This window comes from Arachis duranensis, chromosome 2 (genome assembly GCF_000817695.3).
Source record: "Arachis duranensis cultivar V14167 chromosome 2, aradu.V14167.gnm2.J7QH, whole genome shotgun sequence".
Lineage (NCBI taxonomy): Eukaryota > Viridiplantae > Streptophyta > Magnoliopsida > Fabales > Fabaceae > Arachis > Arachis duranensis.
Genome location: NC_029773.3, coordinates 85,610,585 through 85,637,773, shown reverse-complemented (window position 1 = coordinate 85,637,773; position 27,189 = coordinate 85,610,585). Strand labels below are relative to the sequence as shown.

The following is a 27,189-nucleotide window of genomic DNA, read 5'->3' as shown; positions in this document are numbered from 1 at the left end:
AGGTTAAGGGTCTGATCTTTGGTGAACTCCAAAATCAACTTAAATTTTTGGGATGAGTGTTTATTATCCCTGGTATCCGGATGGTTATTCTGGATAGTATGGGTGATGTTCATTTTATTCATGGATCAAAAATTTAGCCTATTGTACACATTATACGCTTAGGCCATTGACTTCTTAGTACCCTTTATTTTATTAAACTAGCTTGACCTATATAAAGGCATCAATATTGTAAGGAGTATATAATATTATACTTAGCTTATGTATTGAAGAAAAGCTTCTTGTCTCCTCTATTTTTCTTGCGAGTGTTGGTGAGTTTGAGAGTGCTAAACTTTTAATATCTCATTATCATAGTTGGTCACTTATATTATTGAAAATGGAGTTACAACCACTTCTAATTTTCTACCTAGCAATAATACCTATGTTTCTATTTCTCATCTTCCAATTCTATAGGACTTTTAAGAATAATAATAATCCATCTTTTCCTCCTGGTCCTAGAGGCCTTCCCTTAATAGGAAACCTTCATCAACTAGATAACACCATTCTTCACCTTCAACTATCTCAACTCTTCAAGAAATATGGCCCAATTTTCTCCCTTCAATTAGGGTTAAGGCCTGCCATTATCATTTCCTCATCAAAACTTGCCAAAGAGGTACTAAAAAACCATGATCATGAATTTTGTGGAAGACCAAGATTACTTGGCCAACAAAAATTGTCCTATAATGGCTTAGATATTGCATTTTCTTCATGTGGTGATTATTGGAGAGAAGTTAGAAAAATAAGTGTTACACATGTCCTAAGTGCTAGGCGTGTCTCAAGCTTTTCCTCAATAAGACACTTTGAGGTAAAACAAATGTTAAAGAAAATATCCAAACATGCCTCATCTTCTAAAGTAACAAATTTGAATGATGCATTAATGTCTCTCACTAGCACTATCATTTGTAGAAGTGCTTTTGGGAGAAGGTATGATGAAGAAGGAGCTGAAAGGAGTAGGTTTCATAGTATGCTAAATCAGTGTGAGGAAATGTTCGCTAGCTTCTTTGTTTCGGATTACATTCCTTTCTTGGGTTGGATTGATAGAATCAATGGATTGAATAAACGTCTTTGTGAGACTTTTAAGGAGTTGGATGAGTTCTATCAAGAGGTGATTGATGAACACATGGATCCAAATAGAAAGACTAATCCGGAAGAAGAGGATATGATTGATGTGTTGCTTCAGTTGAAGAAACAACGTTCGTTTTCCATAGACCTTACTTATGATCACATCAAAGCAATTTTCATGGTTTGTAATCTTTTCTCCCTCTATCCTTTATTTATTCTCTTAAATTTTGATGAATATGTATCTTTATTTCAATAAGATAGATGAAAGCATGCTGATTATTTTTAACCGTTAGGTGATGACGAATATTTTTTTTTTTGCTAATATGTAATTAATATTCATATGGAACACCTTTAAACATGAGTGCATTAATATAATGATTTAGTAAAATGCTTGGAAATCATAATTTGAGAAATTTAAAGAGTTCTAACTTATTTTTTTGACTTAATGCATTTATTTTTTTTATTTTGTATTTTTTAGTTATTATGTTATTATCTTCTTAGTATTACTAAATACGTAAATATTTGTTTGTGTATAATTTTTTTATAATATGAATACATATTAGGTTTTTATATTTTTTTCTTTTCAATTAGATTCTTACATTACTTTTAATTTTGTAATTAAATTCATTTTAGTGTTAAAAATATTAAAATTAATAGAATATTTCTCACAAAAAATATATAATCAAAGATCTAATTAAGTTTTTAATTGTGGATATCTTCAATTTACAAATAAATATTTTGTAAAGTTTAATATTTTTCACATTAATANATAAATGTGCATATAAAAAAATTAACAATAAAAAATGTAAAAATTCTAGTGTGTTAATTAATTATTGGCAAAATTTATTTACATTCTAGAATTTATTAAATATATATAATATAAAGAAAAAAAAAGTAGCAATTTTCAGATTTTGCATTTTTAGATATTGGTAAAATATTTAAAAAAAAATTGAATTTCCTTTGGCAGGACATGCTTGTAGGAGCAACAGATACAACAGCAGCTACAAGTGTTTGGGCAATGACGGCTCTAATAAAAAATCCAAGAGTGTTGAAGAAAGTTCAAGAAGAAATTAGAACCACACTAAGAAGCAACAACAACAACAAGAAGAAGAAAGATTTCTTAGAAGAAGATGACATTCAAAAGTTGACCTATTTCAAGGCAGTAATAAAAGAGACACTAAGGTTGCATTTACCATTGCCATTGCTTCTACCAAGAGAAACCAAAGAAGCTAGCATCATTGATGGATATAAAATTCCATCCAAGACATTAGTGTACATAAATGCATGGGCTATACATAGAGACCCAGAGAAGTGGAAGGATCCAGAAGAGTTTTATCCAGAGAGATTCTTGTTATTGGACAAGAACATAGATGTTGGTGGACAAGATTTTGATTTGATTCCATTTAGTTATGGTCGGAGACAGTGTCCAGGGATGCATATGGCAATTGCGGCATTGGATCTTATACTTGCTAATCTTCTTTATTGCTTTGATTGGGAGTTGCCAGATGGAGTTCAAAAGGAAGATATTGATACTGAAGTCTTACCTGGACTTGTTCAACATAAGAAGAATCCTCTTTGCCTATTTGCAAAACCCTTCATGTAATAATGGTAATAATAATAAGGTTATCATATATCATGATTGTAATAAATTAAATAATTTGGCCTTCAGGTGCTGCTTGTATGTTGGAGCTTTACATATGAATAATTATTATATAAAATTTGCAAATAAAGTTTGGAGGTGTGGTTGTTGAGATGAAAGGCCTTGTTCTTATTTACTCGTATAGGTCTGTTACACATTCAAGTCTTTTTGATAATTAAGTCTAATTAAGTTGGCATAAATTTAACAAGAACTACTTTCATTATATGTAATATATACACACACCTGCTTCACTAATGTAAACATATCTTTTTTTTCTTATTCGCGTTCCTCCTTCTTCTTTACGTTCTTTCTTCTTCTTCGTATGTTTTCTCTTCATCGTCGTTCTTTTATTGCTGCTGTTGTGAGTGCATTTTTTCTTTTCCTCCTTTTCTTGCTAATAATTTTTGTAGCATTGATTTTTCTTTTTTATTTTATTTCTCAAGAGAATGAAACAAGAAGAATTATGTGAAAATAATAAAAAAAAGATGAAGAAGAAGAAGCAGTAGAAGATGAGTACTAGGAAGAAAAAGAATTTTAAATTATACAGAACTTATCAAAATAAAAATACACCGAAATTTCTTAACAATAACACATAAATTTCTTAGTTTTGACACCAAAATTTTGCTACAAAAGTACAAAAATATTTTCTTTAATACTGTATTTTTTCTTTTTTTTTTCCTTATTTCTTTCTTTCTTCTAGTTGAATGAATGTAGGTTCATTCTCTTCCTAGTAATTTTGCAGCATTATGTGCTTTTTCTTCTTCTTTGTTTGATTTTTTTTGTTTTTATTCTTGTTAAGAGAGTAAAATAATAAGAAACTTGAGAAGATAAAACAAAATAGAAAAGATGAATAAGAAAAAAAAAGATGATGATGATGATGAAAATAAAGAAGAAAAAACAGCCAAAAATAAGGAGAAGAAAGAGGAAGAGTTTTGGATTAAGCAAAACTTATCAGAATACAAATACACCAAAATTTCTTAACAATAACACATAAATATCTTAGTTTTTACACCGAAATTTTGCTACAAAAGCATAAGTTTTAACAATTACACCAAATCCAAGTGAACGAAACGAAATACACCTCAATTAACTCATAAATGCATCGAAATTACTTAATGATTGCGCATACGAACTTAGTTTGAAAACAACACACAAAAATGACTGAATTGTTTCAATTTTAGATCACGCAATATCATCAATATGTCAAAAATTCTACGATAACAATAATAATAACGACGATAACGATAACAAACGACGATACGTATAAGAAGAAAACAATGATGACTATAACGATAATGATCATGATGATGAAGATGATGGAGAAAAAAAAAAGGAAAAGGAAGAAGGAGAAAAAATTCCAATTAGAAAAGAAGGAGAAAGAGGAGGAAGAGAAGGAGGAAGAGGAGGAGGTGGTCTTGGTGACGAAGAATGCGCAGCAGAGGTACAAAGAAAAACGTGCGCGCGTGAGTATAAATGATTTGATTGGACTTAATTGGTTAAATAACTTAGACGTAGAAATTTATTCTTACTCACATTGACAGTTCTGTATTTACTTTGCAATGGAAACTTTTAAAATTTTACGTTATTTGTAACATTTTTTTTATGATTAACAACTCATTAAATCCTTAGAAGAACGTGAGGTACCGCAAAATCAATAAATACAACATATCTAATTACGGAGACAAGTAACAAAATAAAAACACACACCATATATATAATCGCATTTGCGATTAAGAATACATTGCGTTTGTACTTACCAATCTATGTTTATCCCTTTTTTTAAGCTATATATGTCTCCTTATAGTGCTTAATCCAATTTTTCAGTATCTCTACATTTGGAGCCTCTTTATTAAACACAACCTCATTTTTATCCTCTATACACTCCATAACATGGTAAAAAATAAGATCATCCACTCCACTTTCAATTTTCTCGGCACATAATATATTGTCCACAAATGAAAACAGTCCCTGCAATTTCCTTATCACATCCAATACGACTCCAAAGGAGTTCAGAAAACTACCTTAGACCCTCCAAGATATGTCACAAGCAAAGAATAAATAGTGAACACCATCACTTTCACTACTCCACAGAACACATTGTTAAATCTAAGTTGATTTTGGGTTTTATAAATGATGACAAACATTTTTTGAGTTAAAAGCTTAATATTGTTTAATGAGTGATTTATTGTGGTAGGTCCATAACTCATCTCACTGCTAAACAATAAAGTTGGTCTATCCATTTGATTATTCAAGCAAATAAACAAGCCCAAGACTAACATATGCTTCGGCAACTTAAAGAGCTAAAAGTTCCTCCTTGTACCACCGATCAGATAATTAAATGGTTATGTATTTACTAAACGCAATAAAGTATTTACTAAAAGCAATAAAAGGACAGTTGGACAAAAAAAGGACAAATGTTACTCAAATAAAGCAAGAAGGATACAAGGACACTTCACTAACTCAAGAACATCAGCAGAGTACTATTTTTTTTTTTTATCATAGTTGAGCAAAACACAAACGAGCAAAGAGCAGTAGTAGTAGGTGCTATGGAGAAGAATGAAAAAAGAGTGCATGTCAAGGAAGAAAGCAAAGCAAAGGACTACATAGGTAGTGGACGGACTCCTCATCCAGCAGAAGTAGTGGGGCATGATGAAGAAAGACTACATGCTAGCTGTGATAGCTCCAACGGGCAGCAAGGACAACCAAATAGAAGAGGCAAAAATAAAGGCAAGCTGAAGACATATAAGGAGTCTCATTCCAACATTTCAGAGCAAGAAAAAGAGAACACACACTGAGAGTACCAGCTCAAACATTGAGCTGGAATCTTTTTCTTTGACTCAAGCTTAATTTCTGATCTTTTTGTTATGGCTGTCTTGTGTCATTTTCTGTTTTGAGAAAAGGCTAATCTTGTGAGTTGAAAAGCCAAGAGAGAAAAGGCAAGAGTGATGCAAAAGAGCCACTGATTTTTGATGTAATTTAATTTGTTGAACTAGGATTAGTTCCCCTTGCAAGTTGGGTTAGCACTTGGTGAGTTTAAATCTGGTTAGATTTTCCTTCCTAGTTGGGACAGCACTATGGGAAGCTAAGCTTTGGTGAAGATAGCTTAGGGGTAGATACTAGTTTAATTAGGAAGTAATTCAATAGTATTGGTGAATGTAATCAGTGAATTTTAGTGAAAATTCCACCATGGTTTGTGGTGGAGACTGGACGTAGGATTCATTGCACAAAGAATTCGAACCAGGATGCATGCTGGCCTTTATCTCCTCTTCCCTACTCTTTACTTGTTCTGCGCATGAGACAAAATGAAATAATCTCCTGCATTAAGCTTCTACTGAAACAGAGTTTGAAACTCTAAGTTTTAAACCAACTTGATTCAACCCCCTCTCAAGTTCAAATAGAACCATCACACATAAAACGTAAAAGCTTGATCAATGATATCATATTTACTAAGTTTATCCCTAGTATTAAATTTTTCCAAGATAACAAATCAAGTTAGCAACTCAACACGAGATGACACAAGACTTCTCCATAAATTCTTCGCAACGTTGCACATATTTGGCTCTTCTTTTTTCCCTCTACTCTTGTAGAAAATTTTTTAAAAATATTTCAAAAAAAAAATTTCCACTACTATTATATTTGCAGCATAACTTGTCAATTTCTTCTAAAAAAAAACCTACTCTTAGCAAAATCTATCGAAAGTCATGCAAGTTGGTTTCTTCCCATACTTTTAACGGTCTTCTCCATTGCAACCTCTATTTTTACAACAAGCCATTTCACAACTCACACTAACTAATAACACAATCTTTATTAATAGCTTGCATAAACAATCTTGAAAATAAATCATTTAACACCTCTTCTCTCGCCTATCTGTTATTCTAAAACTTAGTCTTATTGCCATCTCCCACTACAAGTTACACACATTCCATCACTAAAAAAAAAGGTCTGTCGCTATACTTTTTTTCTTATCACGCTTTAAAAGGGTGGCAAAAAAGGTCAATGTGGTCACGCTTTTAAGAAGGTGGTGATTGATTAGAGATTTGGCCACGCTTTTTCTTGTCATGCTTCAAAAGCGTGCCGAAAGAGGTCAATGACATACTTTTATGAAAGTGATGATTGATTAGAGATTCGGCTACACTTTTTTTGTCACACTTCAAAAACGTGACTATAGAGAACAACAAGCACGCATGGTCCTCTTCTATCCCAACAGTAGCATTAGCCCTAATATTATAGCCCAATTCCATCTTCCTTGGGTCTGCCCTGAAGAAGCACAAGCTGGGGAGATTGAAACAAAATGTAAGAAGATAATCACATGCAGAATTACAAAATTTGAAGTATGAGAGAATCATTAGGAATTAAATTATTAATTTTGTTATATAATTAATTTTTTAACTATAATTATAGCATGTAAATAACTCATGTAAATAAATAAAAAAATTAATTCATTTTATACTTTTTTATTTTTTTTCCTTTTTTTAGTTTGACAAAGGAATAGGCAACGATTTGAATGCATCGCAAAAGGTTCTAGCTGGCACGCCACACTTTATGTCTCTTATCGGCACGCTTTCGAATGGTAGCCAAAACTAACTCAATCGGTACGTTTTTAAAAGCGTTGTTGTATATACACTTTTGACACGCTTTAAAAGCATGGCTATAGTTATACATACGGTCACGCTTTTAAATTTGGTAATAGATGAAAGCGTGACAAAAAATAAATTGTACCAATAAATTGACAAAAGCGTGACGACAGAACAACTATTACACTCGCGGATGTGATCCTTTTAAAAGCGTACCAATAACTCAAAAAACATGACGAAAAACTATTGCCACGTTTTTTTATATCTTTAACACATTTTAAAAGTGTGACAAAAACTAATTTTTCTTGTAGTGCATAGAGATCTTTACTAGACCTCTCTCGATCGATTTTCTTCGGATCAACAATATCTGACCAGAAACTTCCTTTACTCTTTACTTATTGGTTGAAAATCAGAACATCACTTCTAAGGTTATTGCAATATTTTTTGAGATATTTTTATAAATTTAATTTTAATGTATATAAAATAATTTTATATATGTATTTAATTATATAATGTTATATTTATAAAAATAATTATTTTTTATATTAATGTCGTGAATAATCATTTAAAACCAATGTAATTAAACCACGGTATAATATTTTATACTATTTGTATCAAAATAAAAACTCTATTTTCGTATCTGAAAAAATTGTCACCGAATGTTTCATGTTTATATACTAATATATCATATGTTTAGTACATCTATATATCAATTCATATATTATTATATAATTTTCACTTATGTTTTAAGTATAAAATATTTAAAAGGAGTATTATATTCAAATGAAGCACCTTTTCAAAGTCAATCGCTGTAATTTTTGAAAAAACAAAAAGTATAGAAAAAATTATTCAAATTCAATAGCTAAAAAACTGAAGATCTATCCTCATCACTTTGAGAAAATTACATTATAGCGACTATTTTTATTTATTGACAACATCTTCATTCTTTAAATACTTTTTATATATTTTATTTAAGAAATTAAAATACTAATTTAATCCTAATATTTGAAGTAAATTCTAATCTCATCTTTAATGTTTGAAACGTTTTATTCCCTAAATATTTTATTTTATTTTATTTTAATCCTCTTATCAAAATTAAGTTTCTTTTTCAAAATTTTTTTCTCTATTATTAACTTTTTATTTCTCTTATTATTCTAACACTTATACTTTTAAATCATTGTAATGACCACTATAACTACTACAAGTACAATTTTTGCCGCTACCTACAAAAAATTTATATATGAAAAAAAAATATTCTTTAGAAGAAAAATGTTAATTTTGACTAAAGGATCGAAATAGGATAAAATAAAATATTTATGATAAAAATAAGACGTTTCAAATATTAGAGATAAAATTAATTATAAAATAAATCAAACATTAAAAACTAAAATAATATTTTAATTTATTCAGAAAATTATTACATAGATATCCTTACTTGTGAAAAAAGATCTTACATATAAAACTCCTTTCAAATAAAAATGAAAAAGAAAAAGAAAATGACATAAGTGTAATAATCTCTTTAATCGAATAAGGTTACTAGTGCAAACAAATTAAACTCTAAATGGCGGTTATTGCTGGAAATTGCCTCAAACCCGTTTTGCGGCATTTCAAATGGCAGTGTTACACCAAAGCGCCACTAAATAATTTAATGACGGTTAGAAACGGCCGCAAAAGCCTCCAAAATTGAACTGGTGGTGTAGTGAGATACCATTATTCCTTCTTAGTTTTGGCAATCAGGTAAAGAGGATTCTTCTTATGTTGAGCCAACCCTGGCAAAGCTTCAACATCAACATCTTCATTTTTAACCCCTTCAGGAAGTTCCCAATCAAAGGAATAAAGAAGATTAGCAAGGATAAGGTCAAGTGATGCAAGTGCCATATGCATACCTGGACAAATTCTACGACCTGCACCAAATGGAATTAGCTCAAAATCTTGACCCTTAAAATCAATTGAATTTCCCAAGAATCTCTCAGGATAAAACTCTTCTGGATTTTCCCATGCTTCAGAGTCTCTATGAATAGTCCATGCATTTATATAAACTATAGTCTTAGCTGGAATTTTGTAGCCATTTATAATGCACTTTTCATTTGTTTCTTTTGGCATAAGTAATGGTCCTGGTAGGTATAATCTTAATGTTTCTTTCATCACAGCTTTAAAATAGCTACACTTTTGAATATCTTCTTCTTTTAAGAAATCTTTTTGACCTCCAAAGTTTCTAATTTCTTCTTGAACTTTCTTCATTACTCTTGGATTTTTTATTAGTGCAGTCATAGCCCAAACTGCTGTGGCTGCAGTAGTATCAGTTGCTGCTACAATTATATCCTATAAAAAAATAAAACAAAGAAAAATATGTTTTTATTTAATTAATTTTTTGTGTAGTCAAATGAATTAAATTAGTGCAAATTGCATAATCCCCATAAATAAGAAATTAATGTAAAGGAAAAAGGTACAAACCGATAATATTGCTTTGATGTGATCATAAGTGAGATCAAAGGAAAATGAATGTTGTTTCTTCAATTGAAGCAAGACATCAACAATGTCTTCTCCCTCTGAAATGTCTTTATTAGGATTCATGTGTTCATCAATAACTTCTTGGCAGAACTCATCCAACTCCTTAAAAATTCTATCAAGACGGACATGAAGTCCTTTGAGTCTATCAATCCAACCCAAGAAAGGTATATAATCCGAAACAAAGAGAGTAATCAACATGGCTTGGAACTCATTGAACAAACTATGGAACTTACTCCTTTCAACACCTTCATCTTCATATCTTCTCCCAAAGGCAATCCTACATATAATAGTGCTTGTTAGAGCCATTAACACCTCATTCAAATTTGTCACCTTTTCTGATGAAGCATGGCATGATATTTTCTTGATCAATTGCTTGACCTCAAACTCTCTTATTGAGGAAAAGCTTGAGACACGCTTAGCACTTAGGAGATGAGAAACACATATTTTTCTAATCTCTCTCCAATAATCATTGTTTTGGGAAAAGAACATCTCTAATCCATTATAGGAGAGTTTTTGTTGAGCAATCATGTTTGGTCTTCCAGCAAATTCACGATCATGGGTTTTCAATGTTTCTTTGGCTAACTCAGGAGATGAAATAACAATTGCTTTCCTTAGACCTAATTGAAGGGAGAATATAGGGCCATATTTCTTTGAGAGTTCAAATAGTTGAAGATAAAGGGAAGAATTATCTAATTGGTAAAGATTTCCAATTATTGGAAGCCCTCTAGGACCTGGTGGAAAGGTTTTGTTCTTGTTAACAAGTGTTCTTTGTTTTTGAAAGAAGAAGAAAAATAAGAAGAGAGGAAGAGTAAGGAATAGAAGTAAGATAAGTGGTGGCACCATTTTGGCCGTGACTAATTATGGTTATGAAAAGTTTTTTACTTAGTACATTATTATTGTTGCTTTCTTGATTGAGTGTTTAGATATTTATAAGTTGGGAAAGTATGAGGAGATAATATCCTTATTGTACAATACATAAAAATTGGGTTTAATTGAAATTAAAATTAAATTATGGATAATTAATTCATTTTGATTTCTTTCTAATTTGAAATTTGAAACAAATTAGGATTACCGTCAGTTATAAAATCAGAACAACAAACTCCCTCCTTCAAGACGGTGTGACCTCCATTCTCTCAATTAATCCGAGAATCTCGTCGCTTCAGCCCTCCGTCCGACACCACCGCCATCACCACCGGCGATTACCATCGCCTACCCCTTCTCTCTTCCCTCTCTTCTCTTTCTTCCCTCTTTCTCTATTTCTTCTCAATCCCCTGTACGCTACCCCTGGTCTCTGTGCAAAGTCCAACCCCGACGAGAAACCCCAGTGCAACCCAGCAGCGGCTGAGCTCTGTGCCGCTGCAACACCGCCTCTACTACCCCTCTCTTTTCATTCTTCCCCTTTCACCAACGCAGGTTCCATGCTTCCTCCTTTTCGTGTTCTTTCGTTTATTTATTTTAACTAATTTTTAATTCTACTTTTAGTGCTTAGATTAGGCTTAGATTAATAGATTGATACTTTTTGGATTCTAAAATGTTTGATGGCTGATTTTTCTGGATTGATTGCTGCTTAAATTGAGTGTAAAATCCATGTTTACATATTGTGCACACCATATCCTCGATGAAATGCCTGAGTAAAACTTTTTATTTAATTCCTATGTTTGTCCAGCATTTGTCTTAAATTTAGTCATCTTTAGGCATTCCATCGCAGCCGGCTTGCGTCTTCCTTGCGACGTCGACATTCGCAAGTTAGAGGGATTACAAGTGGAGTCAGGCTTGAAACGTCCATCACGCCTTGGAAGAGCATAAATGGAGTTGAATTTCATTCAACCATTATGTGGTGTTCCATTGGCCGTCAGTAACGGAAATTCATCAAATTCACATAACAATGATCCCAACCATTGCGTAGAAGAGGGTGAGGAATCCAACAAGGTAAGTAATTTACGTAGAGGCATGCATAGCGGATGGTTATTTGTTTATGATTTTTATTCATTCCATTTAGTGAAAGTAGGGGGCTCTTTTTTATGTTAGATGCTTCAGTAGATGCAACAGAAGCACTCCACATGCAACCACTTCTATGGTTTTATTAAATTCTTTTTATGATTATATGGACGAAGAATTCACATGTGATAATTCAATGTCATGTATATTTGATATGTGCAGAATTTACGTGTGATAATAATTCCAAAGCTCCACTGGAACCGTATTAGTGAAGTATATAATATAAAATCTAGCTAACGGAGATGTGGTTATTTAGACTCTTTATAAAAATAATTGTTAAATATTCAGGAGATATGAATTCATGGTTGAATAAATATTTATCCTGCATATTTAGATTAACTATATTTATATGATGAATAAACTAGATAGAGAACAAAATTAAATGTCGCTCCGGTACATGATTAAATTAATCCGACCTTGCACGATTATTTAGTACATTACTATGCAAGTAGTTAATTGTTGTCATCTTTTTGTGTTGTTTAGCAGGTGGTTCATCTGGAGGCCTCTCAAAATATGGAATTTTGGTGCTCTTGTTTGCCGGCATGAGCGCCAACAAGCTGGTAGCTGCATGTCTTTGTTAAGCTCATTCGACATCAGTTAGAATCTGTTGGAAATAGTTTCGAGTACCTTTAATATTTTTTTCCATGGATATAGGATTTCAATAGTTATTCATTTGTCATCAATTGTAGATGAAGATGATATTTTTCAAAGACGCAAATGCCAAGTGTGATGCTTTTGTTGTTAGCAGCGGGTGGCTTTATTCTCTAAAGATATAGGTATCCGGTGTGTTCACAATTGTTTCAAGAAACTAAACTTGATTAATTTCAATGAACCAATTTAATCTAGATAAGTTATGATGCTTTGTTGTATAAGGAGCTTGATTAATTTCATTCGGTGTGCAGCTAGTTGCATTAGATAGTAGTTACATGTTTATCTTTACTTAGATGTGTTGGATGTTCATTTATGTATGAAATTAGATGTTTTCTGTAACTGTATACGTGGATAGTTGTTTTCGGGTATTCAACCCTTGTAAACTGTAGTAGGTACTCAAAACAAATTATAGTATATTGGTTCAAGAACAGTGATAATGAAGTCAACACTTATCAGATTCAAGTAATGTCAGCTTGAAATACTAAAGAGATATCCCTGTACTAAGAAATACTATACTGGATGTTCGGTTCACCATGTATCTAGGTGGTTACTTTCATAAGAAAAATAGATGGTCATTTTTTACTCACTCGTCAGTGTCATGCTTGAATTCCTTTACAGCAACAGATTCACATAAGTTCACAAAAAAAGGGATCTACCACAAAAATGTCATCCCAATGTGTCATAAATAAATTCCCAAGACTCTAACTAGTAAATAAGGTAAATATTCAAATCTTATCAAGTACGTTATCTTAAGTATGCTAATTTTTTCTTCCTTTGAACTTTCTCCCTTTTGGCAATCCTTCTGTACGTTATTTCAATGTCCTTGTGCTCGGAGCCGTGAATGGTGATCTCACTTCCTTTTTACCCATCTGATTTATAGCTTGGACTGTAGGAGAATGTATGATTGGATCGCCATGAATAAATACTCACTCAATAGGTTTTCTGCAATCCAAGTGAATCTTCTTTTCAATTTATAATCAAGTAAGAAAAATTAAAACAACGTGAGATATAAAAATTGTATTCGTTCCAGCTGCTAATAAAAAAATAGCAGCCCCATGTAGAGAAAAGAAATCTTCAGCAAGAATTTAACTGGATTTAAAGACCAAATCAACCAATTATAAACACAACAATCAGCAAGGTAAATAAGAATCACACAGCACAACAACTTGTTATCACCAAACAACAATGGCTACAGCAAAAAATAACCACCACAAAATGAGTTAAAGTAACCATCTGTTTCAGTAAATATCAGGACTGAATATCTAAGACTAGAACCCTCTTTCAGCATCATATATACACTAGTTTACGTAGAAAACATAGACTCTTTTAGCATTACCTTTTAAAAAGGTGCTGTCACTACAATCAAATCAAAATAGCAATCCCCATTATGAAAAATGACCATCCAATTGCCTGGAAAACTAACCATCCGACATGTAATTGATCTCATCATGTGTACATGGAGTTAGTATCAAACACAAAAAAAATATACATCTAATACCAATGCAACAACGATATATCGAATTACCCTTAAAGTAAAAAAGAAAACTTACTTATAATTGATTGATTGATGCAATACCTAGTTCGCCTTGATCAGCATATATACATTTGATGTAATTGACGGAATCATGAATGTGACTCAGATTTCGGGCATAATAGACTAACTAGAAACCAACCATAAATTGACACGTCAAATTCCACCTCAGTCAAGCAAGCTAGAACCTTTATAAAACTGAAAATCAGTCTGTATATTAAAAACCAACCATCCGAAAATATGCTAAAGTAACCATCTAATTAGATGCAACTACACATTGAAACTAAAACCATCAAATATCTACAACAACAACTCCTTATACACGATCAGGTACAGTGAAATTACAACAACTGATTTTTTCACCATCAACAATCAAACACCTCAACAAAATTCATTGCATGTGAAACTATTAGCAACAGAAACAGTTATAAGCGCATAATAAAAAAACAACCCACTAACCTCCGGTTGTTTGTTGATGATGTTAGGCGTCTGGGGGCCGTAGCTATGACACCCGCAACAAAAAACATGGGCCAATGACACTAAGCTCTGCTAAAGGCGGAAGCGGAGCGCGCCAAAGGGTGAGCCGCGGGGTCTAGTACGACGCTGCTGGAGTGTGAGCCCCGGAGGTCTGGTACGGCACTGATGAACGGTTGGCCGCGGTGTTTCGGACCGGCGCAGATGGAGGTAGAGCCGCATTGTTCTTCTCGGCGCTATCGGGAGGTGCGTGGCTGGTTTCCGGTACGTCGCTAAGGGAGGGTGCGCGTTGGATTCCCGGAACATGGGCTGAGGGAGGGTGCGATGCCGGTGGCTGGTCAGCGCTGTCGGAGGACCTGTCGCAGAGGTATAGTCGGGCCTTATGGAGCTGTGGTAGTGGGATGGTCAGGGACCAGGAGGGTTGGATGCAAAAAGACTGCTGTCAGAAAACAACACAAGGGTAAAGGGAAAATTAAATTAGGGATTAGATAGAATTTTGAAATTAGGTTAAAAATGTGGGTTGGTTTTCATGTTTAATTTATGTTGGGCCAAACAAATAGTCCATTGTATGTATTGTAGAGATACCTCATTGTCTCCTTAACGAAACTCTTATAAGTTAGAAATGCTATTATTTGAGTTTTATACTTTTATTATAATTGTAAAATGGGCCAAATTTATCGAATCGATCCACCAAGCCTACTATAAATTAAAAACTATTCTAGCTGAAATTTTGAATTTGTGAAACAAAAATATCAAATTCATACCATCAAATCCACAGAGTTTGGGACGAGGCGGCCGGCCATTTGAGGCCAATTTTTTTTTCTTTTCACAAAGGAAAAATAACTACTACAAAAAAATATATATTGATATTTATTAGTTTTTTAGAGTAGTTTTGATATTTGATACTTTCAATAACAAAATCATGAAGTTCTGAATGCTAAAGCAAATAATATTCCTAAGTAGATGTGTTGGTTTGTTATAGATAGTATTAAAATCGAATTTGAATCTTCTAAATTTTGGTTGGTATGTGTGGCGGCTTTGCCATAATTCCTACCACTAGTAACAAAATCTTGAGACTCAAAATGTCAAAGCATATAATATTCTCAAACGGGTGAGTTGGGTTATGTTACACTATATACCCTAAAAGCTAGCCATATATTTGAATATATTTATAAACATTAATTTACACATAATTTTTATAACTAAATAATCAACCACAAACTTATTTTAATAGAATAATTAAATTTCTAATGGACAAATAACCAAAGTAGTTTATTTTAGTATAATAACTTTTTTAAATAAGATGTTAAATTGTATTTTTATATGCAATGGTTGATTCATAGTTAATTTTTGGTGTACATATATAGTTGTATTATATTATAAAAAAATTAAGAGAAAAAAATATTCCACTTTATCGAATAATAAAATAATATTTTGTATAGGAAAAAAACTTCACGATAAATTTTAAGTGTGACTAAATATTTTCGGCTAATTTTTTTTATATTAGTTAAATACATGTGTAATATATTGATATTGGAAGATTAGGTGTTTTTTTTATATGGTGTTTTATTCAAATCGGACGGTCTGATTTGTTTGAAGAAAAAATAAACTACAAATCGGAGGGTCCAATTTGCTTGAAGAAGAAAATAAACACCAAATCGGAGGGTCCGATTTGTATTTTTTATTTTTTTAATTTGTTAAAATGAAAATTGGATGGTCCGATTTCAACATTAAATTTTTTTTATTTTCGAAATTACAAATCGGACCGTCCGATTAGAATTTGTAACTTTTTTATTTTTTTTCAAACTCAAAACGGAGGGTCCGTTTTCTGCTGACACCATATATATGAAAAACATCTCTCTTCTCCACAGTGTTGTATTACTACATTCTCTTCTCCATATCAAAAATAAAAAGCGAATATTTTCATCCCAATAAACTACATATTTTAGGTTTGATTTTTACGTTTTCCTACAAAATTTAAAATATTTGGTAGTGATCTCTGTCATTGAGTTAAAACGATGCAAAAATTAATTAGCATTTAAAATTGGGTATGAAAAATTTTCCCGTGGTCCATACTCTAAAGATTTCATGATTTCAACTATTTGTATGCAATGCTTTTCAATTGTAATTCTATCATCAATTGTTCACATACATGAACACATATATCTCGTGGGTCACATACATGCATCATGATTCACTTATCATTACAAAAAAAAAATGTAGATAGCTGCGGTTTTTTAAAACCACATCTAAAAGAAACATATTAGCGGTTGGCGCGGCAAAATATGGAAATGCTGCGATATTGACAGCATTTATGATTTAACGGTGATTTGGGCCCAAACACTGCACAAATGGAGGTTTAGCGGCGGTTTAGTTGGCAGGAGATCCATGTGCAACCAATTCAACCATATTTAGCTATGGTTTTAACCAAACTGTCGCTAATTAGGGACATTTTGGGACAGTTACACTTTAAACCGCCACTAAATTAAAAGCTGCCTTTTATCTCCGCTCCTGTAAAAATCAATAATCCAATCTGATTTTTCTATCTCGCGATTTTTTACACAACTTTTGAGACACAATAATAAAATTCGCATTGTGTGTTTATTTTTTTAAGAAATCAGGATGAATGCAATATAACCGGAATAAGTTCATGCGTAAATTCTTTAATATGGTGCTAATTTAATATTGCCTATAGTAAAATTAGAAATTTTGTTTAATTTGTCTTCAATATTTCATATTTACTAATATATCATGTGTCTGGTATATCAATTATTTATATTATATGCTATTAATAAAATAAACATTGTCCCCATTTAATTGTTAGTTTTTTTTTTTTTTTACTAAAGGTAGGGAGACTCGAATCCGCAACCTTCAAAGTGAGTATGAAGAGACTATGTCATTTAGAGTCAATCTCTGTGTAATTTTCAATAAACAAAAAGGATAAAAAAATTAATTGAACTCAATAAACAAAAAAGACAGGAAATTAATCAAATTCAATTACTATAAAATTTATGATCCATCTCACTTTGTGAAAATTATTATGTAAATTTCAGAATTTTTGAAAATTTTATTATAAATTAATTTTAAGTTTAATTATTTATTTATAGCTTTAATTTCAGAAATTTTTTATTAAAGATAATTAAAGTAAGTTTTAATTAATTGAGTTTGAAATAAATTAAGATTCTGATTCAATTTTATAATTATTGAAGTATTTTCTATATTTAAATTATAAAGTTTAGTAATTATAAAATAATTAGAATTTTATATGATTTGGTTTAAATAATTGAGATTTTGAAATTTAATACTTTCATTTTTATAGACAAAGAAAATTAATTATATTATCTCTAATTTTAAATTAAAATACTTGATTGGAAGCCAATTAACAGATTGATAATTAAATAATATTTTAAAAATAATCTTAAAGAATTAAATTAGATTTTTAATTAATACTTGTTGAGTTTAAAAAACTTCAAATTATTATGATGATCAAACATTGTTAAAAATATTAATTAGAAATTATTAATTTGATTTTGGCTTCAAATTATTTGTTTAATAATTTCTGTTTTGTATGCAGAATTTTGATCATTGGGCATAAGCAACATAAAGCCCAATATGTTGAGAAAATATTCAACCTTTGGTACAAAAATATTTCAAGCTTTGTGGCTGAATTATTCTTTGATTAATTGGCCAGGAAAACTAATGAGAAGCCCAAAACCTTTTTATTGAGAGACCAACATCATCATGATCCGTTTTTGAAAAGAAAGAAAAAGGAAAGAAGAGTGGTTCGGTTATCTACTCTTTCTTTTGGTGGATTTCAAAGCTTAATTAAATTAAATGAATGCATAGGTAACAGGAAAGAGAAAATTCAAATTGATTTTATTATTTTTAATGCCTCACACATTACTATTCATAGGAGAATGGAAGTGGGATTTAATTTGGTTTAATTCATTCATTGCTTCCAAAGTTTCCTTTTCTCTTATCTCTCTTGTTTTCGATTGTTACTTCTATCAGGGAAAGAATATGCTAGAAGCTATCAGAGAAAATCACAGAGAAGATAGGAAGAAGCAAGCGGCTAAGGTGATGAGGGCCCTTGCAAAAAGAAGATCCAAGGCATGGTGTGGCTGAGATTTTTTTCACTAAAGGCAAGATGTGGAGAAGGAGCTTCAAGATCTCCATGCCTAAAGTAGAAACAATCCGTTTCGGTCAAAGAAGAAGATCTCTGAGTTAAAGCTCGTTTCCACTTTTGTTCATCCATCACAGAAGGTAGCTACAGAGGCTACATGGAGGAAGAAGCAAAAATGGAATAGAAGGAGCTGTCAAGGATCAAGAGTTCATCAAGGGTCAGAAATCTTTCTTGGGGACAAAGTCAAGATGGAAGGCTCAGATTGATGAAGCTTGATGAGAAGAGATGAGAGAGAGGTAAATGCATGTTGATTTGCTTTCAGTTTTCCCTCTCACTTCTCTCTGTCTAAACCGGCCTTGGTGTTGAAGAAGAAGAAAGTGGCTTGGTTGAACCAGTTTCAGCCTTGGAAGCTTCCCCTTCTATAATAGGGGTGAACGGCCAAAGGTTGAAAAAAAGGAGAGAAAGCACAGAGTTCTCATAGCTACCCTAAGCTAACAGAAGTTCTTCTCCTTTAATGTGTTTCATTTTGTTTTCTTTTCTTTAGTTTTGTCTGTCTGAGTCTCATGGTGAAAAAGACAAACAGTGTGAGGTTTGTAAGAAAAAGCCAGTGAGAGAAAAAAGGCAGAGAGTGCAAAATTAAAGAAAAAGTCATAGATGTCTTAGAGGTCCTTTGTACATCTATATGTTGCATATCATGATTCTGTAGGAATCCCCTTGCAAGTTGGGTTAGCACTTTGCAATTGAAAACTTGGTAGGTGACCAAGTCAAGTTCAATTTTGGGGATAGATTATGGACTTGTCCCGGATAGGAAAGGGTAGTTCCTAGGGAAGAATTGGTGTCTGTAATCAGTGTGATTATAGTGAAATTCTGTCACTATTGTAATGGAGACTAGATATAGGCTGCATTGCACGTAGTAGTTGAACCAGGATACTTCTGGATGTGATTCTCTCTTTCTCTTCTACTCCTTTTCTGTTTCTTTTTGTGGGAGACAAAATTGAAAAATATCTCCTAATCGGTTACGAGACAAAAAGAAAATGTCTCTTGACTAGTTATGAGACAAAAAGCAGAAATATCTCCTGGAGCTATTTTAAAAGGAAGAAAGTAACATTCAGAAAAAGAGGGCTAAGATTCAATGCCCCTTCTCTTAGCCACTGATAACCATCAATACTCTATACCCCTAATTTTATTAAATATACCTAAACTACCCAAAAAAAAACAAATTCCCAAATTAAATCTATTAGCCCCTAGTCACCACCACCACACCCCCTTTCCCCAAAAGAAACATAGCTTCAGAATAAACTAAAAGAAAGAAAAAGAGAAGGGAAATGGAAACACGGGAAGGAGGGGAGAGAGGGTGAGATCCGAGCGTCCACGCCGTTGTTTGTTGCCGTTAGAGGAAGAGGAGCACGAACCAGAGCCATACAAGGGAGGAGCAAAGCGCGTGTAGGGGAGAAGCCACCGCTGCCACTGCTGAGGTCACCGTCGTCGTCCTCACCGCAAGCCAGAGTCACCGTTATCCATAGTGGAGCCGAGGAGAGAGAGTCCGCGGGGAGAGGAAGGCTGTTCGCATTCTGCCGCTGCTGTTGGAAGGATGGCTGCCCTCGCCGATTTGCCTGCTGCCGTTTATGCTTGCTGCTACGTCACTGGAGCTCCACGCCGCCGCCGCTGCCACCAGAAACCGCCACTGAAGCCTAGGTCTGCTTGGTAAGCTCTAATCTTGCCTCAGATCTTCTTTTCTGTTAAGTTGGTTCTACCGTGAGTTGTTACTAGAGTTGTCTGCGTCAGGTTATACAGTCACCACTGATGAACCTCACCGGAGTTGCTCGAATGTTACTACTGCTCTATTTGGTTCTGTTGGAAGCTGCACTGCTGTGGGTGTGGTTGTCAAAAACTGCCGCTGGAACCCCTGTCTTCTTGGTAAGCATTTTGTTTTCGAAACCCGTTAAAATCAGTGTTTTGTTATAATTTGTTAGAGATTCTGAGATGCTGGTACCGTATGTTTGAGTTCCGGTATTTGCGCGTCAAAATTAAGGTTGTTGTTGAACCACCGGAGCTTCTGGTAGCCGCCATCACTAGAAGTAATTGTCGGAGCTGCCGCATGATCGGTTCAGAGGGTCACTGCTGCTTTCTTTCTCGTGGTGAGATTATTTGGTTTTATTTCAATTTACCATAATATTCCATTACTAATTTTGTTCAAATTCTGCTCAATATCAATTTCGCGTTAAATTCCAATTTATATGAGAAAAGTGTTGTTGCTGCGATTCTTCGTGCCACTGTTGATATTTCCTGAAAATAAACAAGGTTGCTACTGCTGCTATAAAATTGAGAATAAACAAAAGAGGAATTGATGCGTTTAACTACTGAGCTTTGACTAAATCAAAGTAGGATTTTCTTAAAACTTATCTTATATTACAGAATTGTTATAAATAGATAATGAAGTGAAAAACATATTTCAGTGATTTTATTTGCCTTATGGATGTGGTTGTTTGTTGGACTGAATTACTGATTGTTTGAGTGGTGTGCAGTTATTGATGAGAAATTGGTTTGTAGAGTATTTAGTTGAATAGTATGAAAAAGTAGTTTTTTTTCATGGTTTTGGAGATAATTTAATAATGTGAATGAATCGGCTCTGGAAATGATTTGAGATATGAAAAATGAATTGATTTTGAAAGCAGTTTGATTTTGAGTTAGTTTGGTTTTATAAATGATTTAATATTGGAGCTGGTTTGACTTTGAAAAAGATTTATTATTCGAATTGGTTCTATTTGAAAATAATTTGTTATTAGAACTGGTCAAATTTTGGAAAATGATTGAGAAAGGGTTTGAGAAATATTTGGATGGGACCCGAAAAAGGTGGCAAAGTCCGAGTTTTAAAGGAGATGCTGCCAAAATTTTATAAAATTAGAAGTTTCGTTTAAGGTAATTATTTAAAAAGATTTGGTTTTAAACATTATATGTTTTAAGATTGATTTATTTAGAAAATAAAGAATTATGTTTTGAATTAGGATTGTTGATGAATGGAATGGAAAGAAGGATGATGAGGATTGATTTTGAAATATGATTTCTTGAAATGAATTTAGAAATGAGATATAGATTGACGAATGATGATGATATTGAGAATGACTTATATATTGATGAATGTTGAATGAATTATTCATATGGCTTGTGAATTTAAATTATCTGAGACACGAGTTTCCCTGGGTAGACGCAGTGGCTTGCCACCACTTGTTCCAGGTTGAGACTCAATACTCTGTTGACCCTACGACGTAAGGGTGACTGGGCACTTATAAATTCCCGGGAATGATACCCTCATTGAGCGATTTGATATATATATGAGAAAATGCTATGCATAGACTCATGGGAATACGCGTCGGGGGACAGTCCAATGGTTTAGCAAACCGGACTTGTCGGGTTAGCTGTATAACTGACAGATAAGCTCATTAGCCATAGGACAGACATACATCATATGCATTTGTATGCTTTGCTTAGGTTTTGCATTTGTTTTGGTTTGCCTAATTGTTAAACTGTTATTAGCTGCTACCTGAGCTATTTGTTGTAACTGTTACCTAAACTTGTGCTTTCCTTGTCTGTTTTGCCTGTGTTTGTTCTGGTGTGCTACTTTAGAGAATGAGTTTTGATGCTGAATTGATGATTGTGTTGATTGATTGTGTGGTTAGTTTCTGATTAAGATTTTCTTATAAGAAAAGAAAGGTTTTGGATTTCTGGATATTTAAATATTGATTTTCAAAAATGGTTTTTGGATGACAAGTTATTGGTTTTAAAAAGATTCAAAGGACGAACAATAATCACTGAGCTTAAAAATAGATTTCTCTTTAAATATCTTATTATGACAATTCTGAAACTCTGTGGTGAGACCATGTAGTTAGGTTCTCTCCCCCTACAGCTTTACCTTTTCAGGATACGGGCGACGAAGCTTCAGAAGAGTTATATTCGTTTTCGTCTATTCAACATTAATTTGTATTACCTCAGTTTTTATTTTTTCCTCGCCTTTATCTCTAGCAATTTTTTGTAAGAGGGATAGGAGTTGTATGATTTGTATGTATATATAATATGTATAAATTATTTGAGTAAGAAGTTTTGTACATGTATATGCTTGTTTTGTTTTATTTAAAAAGTATTCTCTTTCCGGTTTTCAAAAAGAACGGTGATACGATTTCGAGTCAGGGTCCTAATTTATTATTAAGTATATGAAGTCGTCATAATACTTCTTGCTATCAAAGTAGCGCAGTCGAAAGTGTGACATTCTGATAGTGAAGATGTTACATATTACATTAAAATAACTATTATTTTTATTTAGTAGCAACATCTTCCTTAAATATTTTTTATTTTATTTAAGAAATTATTACATATATATTCTTTGAGACAAAAAGATCTCATACAGAACTCCTTTCAATAAAAATGAAAAAGAAAATAGCATGTGTAATAATCTCACTATTCAAATAAATTTACTGGTGCAAACAAATTAAATTCTAAACGGCAGTTATACAAACGGATGCTAGAAACCATAAAAAACATGCTTTGACACATCTCAAAGGATGATAGAGCTGCACCAGCACCACTTAACAATTTAGTGGCGGTTAAAAACTACCACAAAATTCCTATGAAATTGCTATTATCTCTTGACAAACAACTCGGATATTCTAACTTTTGAAAATTTTCGCCTACAGTAAAACAAGACCTGTATATCTTCATCAGATCCTATCACAAATGTTTTGTACTTCACATCGGTTGATACAACAATAATAGGAATCTTGTAGAATAACTTTTTTACCCACTTTGTCCCGCACACCTCCAACTTCTGTAATATGCTGTTTTTTATATTGGCCAACGTACTCGACGGCCGAATAAAAAGGCTAAGTGATTTTCGATCCATAAATTTAACACCATGCCTTTTTGCTTTTCTGAATTTTTTTCAGAGCAATGCGTTAGAGTTAGGAAACTCTGCTCACCATACATTTGTGAAAAATAGCACTCCACTACTACCTCATTACCTTATAGGGGTATATATAGACAAGAGCGATATGCATACAGCACACATAAACTGCTACTACCTATAGCGGTTTATTACAAAATCTATTCGTTTAGAAACTACTGCTGCCTATAGCGATTTCTGTTTGCACGCTGTTACACGTATACCGTGGCTGTTAGTAGCAGTTTATATATTCCTCTAATTTGTTACTACCAGTAGTAGTTTCTATAGAGTAGGTAAATATTGTAATTGCGTCTTCTGTTTTACAAAGTTGCAATCTGGTAAAATATTTTTCTAAACATTTTATTTAAGTGAATTACCCTATTTTTTGAGATAAAAAGAGGTTATACAAAACTCCTTTCAATAAAAAAAAAAAGAAAATATATAGCATCTGTAATAATTTCACTATTCAAATAAATTTACTGGTGCAAACAAATTAAACTCTAAACGATAGTTATACAAACTGTTGCTAGAAACCATAAAAAAACATGCTTTGACACATCTCAAAGGATGATAGAGCTCCACCAGCACCACTAAACAATTTAGTGACAGTTAAAAACTGCCACAAAACCCGTATGAAATTGCCATTATCTCTTGCTTTGTAGTGAGATATCATTAGTCCTTCTTAGTTTTGGCAATAAGGTAAAGAGGATTCTTCTTATGTTGAGCCAACCCAGGCAAAGTTTCAACATCAATATCTTCATTTTTAACCCCTTCAGGAAGTTCCCAATCAAAGGAATAAAGAAGATTAGCAAGGATAAGGTCAAGTGATGCAAGTGCCATATGCATACCTGGGCAAATTCTACGACCTGCACCAAATGGAATTAGCTCAAAATCTTGACCCTTAAAATCAATTGAACTTCCCAAGAATCTCTCAGGATAAAACTCTTCTGGATTTTCCCATGCTTCAGAGTCTCTATGAATAGTCCATGCATTTATATAAACTATAGTCTTAGCTGGAATTTCGTAGCCATCTATAATGCACTTTTCATTTGTTTCTTTTGGCATAAGTAATGGTCCTGGTAGGTATAATCTTAATGTTTCTTTCATTACTGCCTTAAAATAGATACACTTTTGAATATCTTCTTCTTCTAAGAAATCTTTTTGACCTCCAAAGTTTCTAACTTCATCTTGAACTTTCTTCATTACTCTTGGATTTTTTATTAGTGCAGTCATAGCCCAAACTGCTGTAGCTGCAGTAGTATCAGTTGCTGCTACAAGTATGTCCTATATAAAAAACATAATAAAGAAAATCATTTTTAAGTCAATTTTTATTTTGTTAATAAATGAATCCATGGAGCATGGCCTCAATAATTTTTTTTACATTTATCTTGTATTTGAGTCAATTCTCTGTTTTTCTTTTCCCAATAAACTATTGTATGGTTGGTTAGAGTGATAATACAAAAACAACTCATCTAAAAGTTTTAAGGTCTAATCTAATAACAAAAATGAAAAAAAAAATTATAGGGGTGAGCACGGGTCGATTTTGTTCGGATTTATAGTAAAATTAGAACTGAACCGATCAAAATATAATTGGTTCGGTTTGGTTTAGATTTATGTTGTTTTGTATATGTATTCGAACCAAACCAAACCGATTAAAAACGGATTGGTTCGGTTCGGGTAATTGAGTACCAATGACTTTGAAATTCATAAAAAAAACAAATTTTTATCTTAAAAATTTAACAAGTACAATAAACATGTAACATCAATAGAAATAATCCAAACATGTTAAACACCAAATATATTAAAAATTAAACTCATTAAAATCTAAACATATTAATAACGAATAATCATTGTCTAATGAAAAAGCTATATATATATTTTATTTTTTTATTTAATTAATATATGATTGGATTCGCGGGTTGATTCAAGTTCTGCACCCCTAAAATCGATACTCGAACCAATCACTAACAAAAGTCATCGGTTTAGTTCGGATTGGACCCGATTACCCGTTGATTTCAAAACTAATTTAATTGGTTCGGTTCGGTTCGAATGGGTAATCGGGTATCCGCTACCCGTGCTCACCCCTAAAAACTTACCAAGATATACTATTAAAAAAATTTGTTGAATATAATAAAATTAAATTAATGCAAGTCATCATACGATGCTCGAATAACCATTGAAGAAGAATATATTTTTTCTTTTAGAAATATCTATGCAATAATCTATATAAATAAAAAAAATAATGTAAAGAAAAAGAGTACCAACCATTAATATTGCTTTGATGTGATCATAAGTGAGATCAAAGGAAAACGAACGTTGTTTCTTCAATTGAAGCAAGACATCAACAATATCCTCTTCCTTTGAAGTGTCTTTATTAGGATCTATGTGGTCATCAATAACTTCTTGGTAGAACTCATCCAACTCCTTGAAAATTCTATCAAGACGGGCATGAAGTCCTTTGAGTCTATCAATCCAACCCGAGAAAGGTATATAATCCGAAACAAAGAGAGTAATCATCATGGCTTGGAAATCATTGAACAAACTATGGAACTTACTCCTTTCAACTCCTTCATCTTCATACCTTCTCCCAAAGGCAATCCTACATATAAGAGTGCTTGATAGAGTCATCAATAACTCACTCAAATTTGTCACTGTTTTTGATGAAGCATGGCTTGATATTTTCTTGATCAATTGCTTCACCTCAAATTCTCTTATTGAGGAAAAGCTTGAGACACGCTTAGCACTAAGGAGATGAGAAACGCATGTTTTTCTAATCTCTCTCCAATAATCATTATATTGGGAAAAGAATATCTCCAATCCATTGTAGGACAATTTTTGCTGACTAATTAAGATTGGTCTTCCAGCAAATTCACGGTCATGAATTTTCAATGCTTCTTTGGCCAACTTAGGTGATGAAATAATAATTGCTTTCCTTAGACCTAATTGAAGGGAGAATATAGGACCATATTTCTTTGAGAGTTCAAATAGTTGAAGATAAAGGGAAGTAGTATCTAATTGGTGAAGATTTCCAATTATTGGAAGCCCTTTAGGACCTGGTGGAAAGTTTTTTTTCTTGTTAAGTGTTTTATGTTTTTGAAAAAAGAAGAAAAACAAGAGCAAAGGAAGAGTTAGGAATAGAAGTAAGATAAGTGGTGACACCATTTTGGTCCGTGACTAATTACATGGTCATGAAAAGTTTTTGACTTATATATTGATGCTTTCTTTTCTTGTCCAAGTGTTTAGATTTTTATAGGTTGGAACTTGGAAGTACTATTATTTGAATTTTACCAATGATCGTGAAAAACTGGAATGTTTGATAATAAAAAAACTTAATAAAAAATAATTAGAATTTATCTTATTTAATATTTATTAATTTTAATAATAATTAATAAATATTAAATAAAATAAATTTTAACTTTTTTTATCTTTTTAATATTACTATTATAAAAAATAGGTCGAATTTATCGAATTGATCTGTCAAATTCATCATAAAAAATAGGTTTAGTTGAAATTTTAACTCTATTAAACCATAAAAAATTTTAAAGTTAATTATACTACCAAATTTATGAGTTTTGGTGGGATAGAGGGGGCCGACCAATTTGGTGCGTGTGTGATTTTTTTTTTTAGAAAAGATAAATGAGTACCATAAAAATATGT

At 32.5% G+C, this 27,189-nt stretch overlaps 2 protein-coding genes and 1 long non-coding RNA gene across 4 annotated transcripts; 2 read left to right on the top strand and 1 right to left on the bottom strand.

Annotated features, from left to right (window-relative positions):
- Positions 1–335: 335 nt before the first annotated feature.
- Positions 336–2,826, top strand: LOC107475708 (cytochrome P450 83B1-like). Its single transcript, XM_021135789.2, has 2 exons — positions 336–1,279; positions 2,066–2,826. The coding sequence occupies exons 1-2, from the start codon at positions 374–376 to the stop codon at positions 2,699–2,701; spliced, it is 1,542 nt and encodes a 513-aa protein (XP_020991448.1). The 5' UTR covers positions 336–373; the 3' UTR covers positions 2,702–2,826.
- Positions 2,827–8,998: 6,172 nt separating this feature from the next.
- On the bottom strand, positions 8,999–26,708 carry LOC107475477 (cytochrome P450 83B1). 2 transcript variants are annotated; one of them, XM_052257687.1, is made up of 3 exons: positions 25,798–26,708; positions 24,399–24,816; positions 8,999–9,215 (listed from the first exon to the last, which is right to left on the bottom strand). In XM_052257687.1, exons 1-3 carry the CDS (start codon positions 26,692–26,694, stop codon positions 9,022–9,024), a joined length of 1,509 nt encoding a protein of 502 aa, XP_052113647.1. In that variant the 5' UTR covers positions 26,695–26,708; the 3' UTR covers positions 8,999–9,021. The 2 variants fall into 2 exon arrangements, with proteins under 2 accessions (XP_052113647.1, XP_015950605.1); XM_016095119.3 differs by lacking the exon at positions 8,999–9,215 and having other exon boundaries at positions 23,940–24,816.
- On the top strand, positions 20,393–20,982 carry LOC110278006 (uncharacterized). Its single transcript, XR_002371051.2, has 3 exons — positions 20,393–20,516; positions 20,632–20,737; positions 20,901–20,982. It is a non-coding gene; the product is annotated as an uncharacterized LOC110278006 (long non-coding RNA).
- Positions 26,709–27,189: the final 481 nt, after the last annotated feature.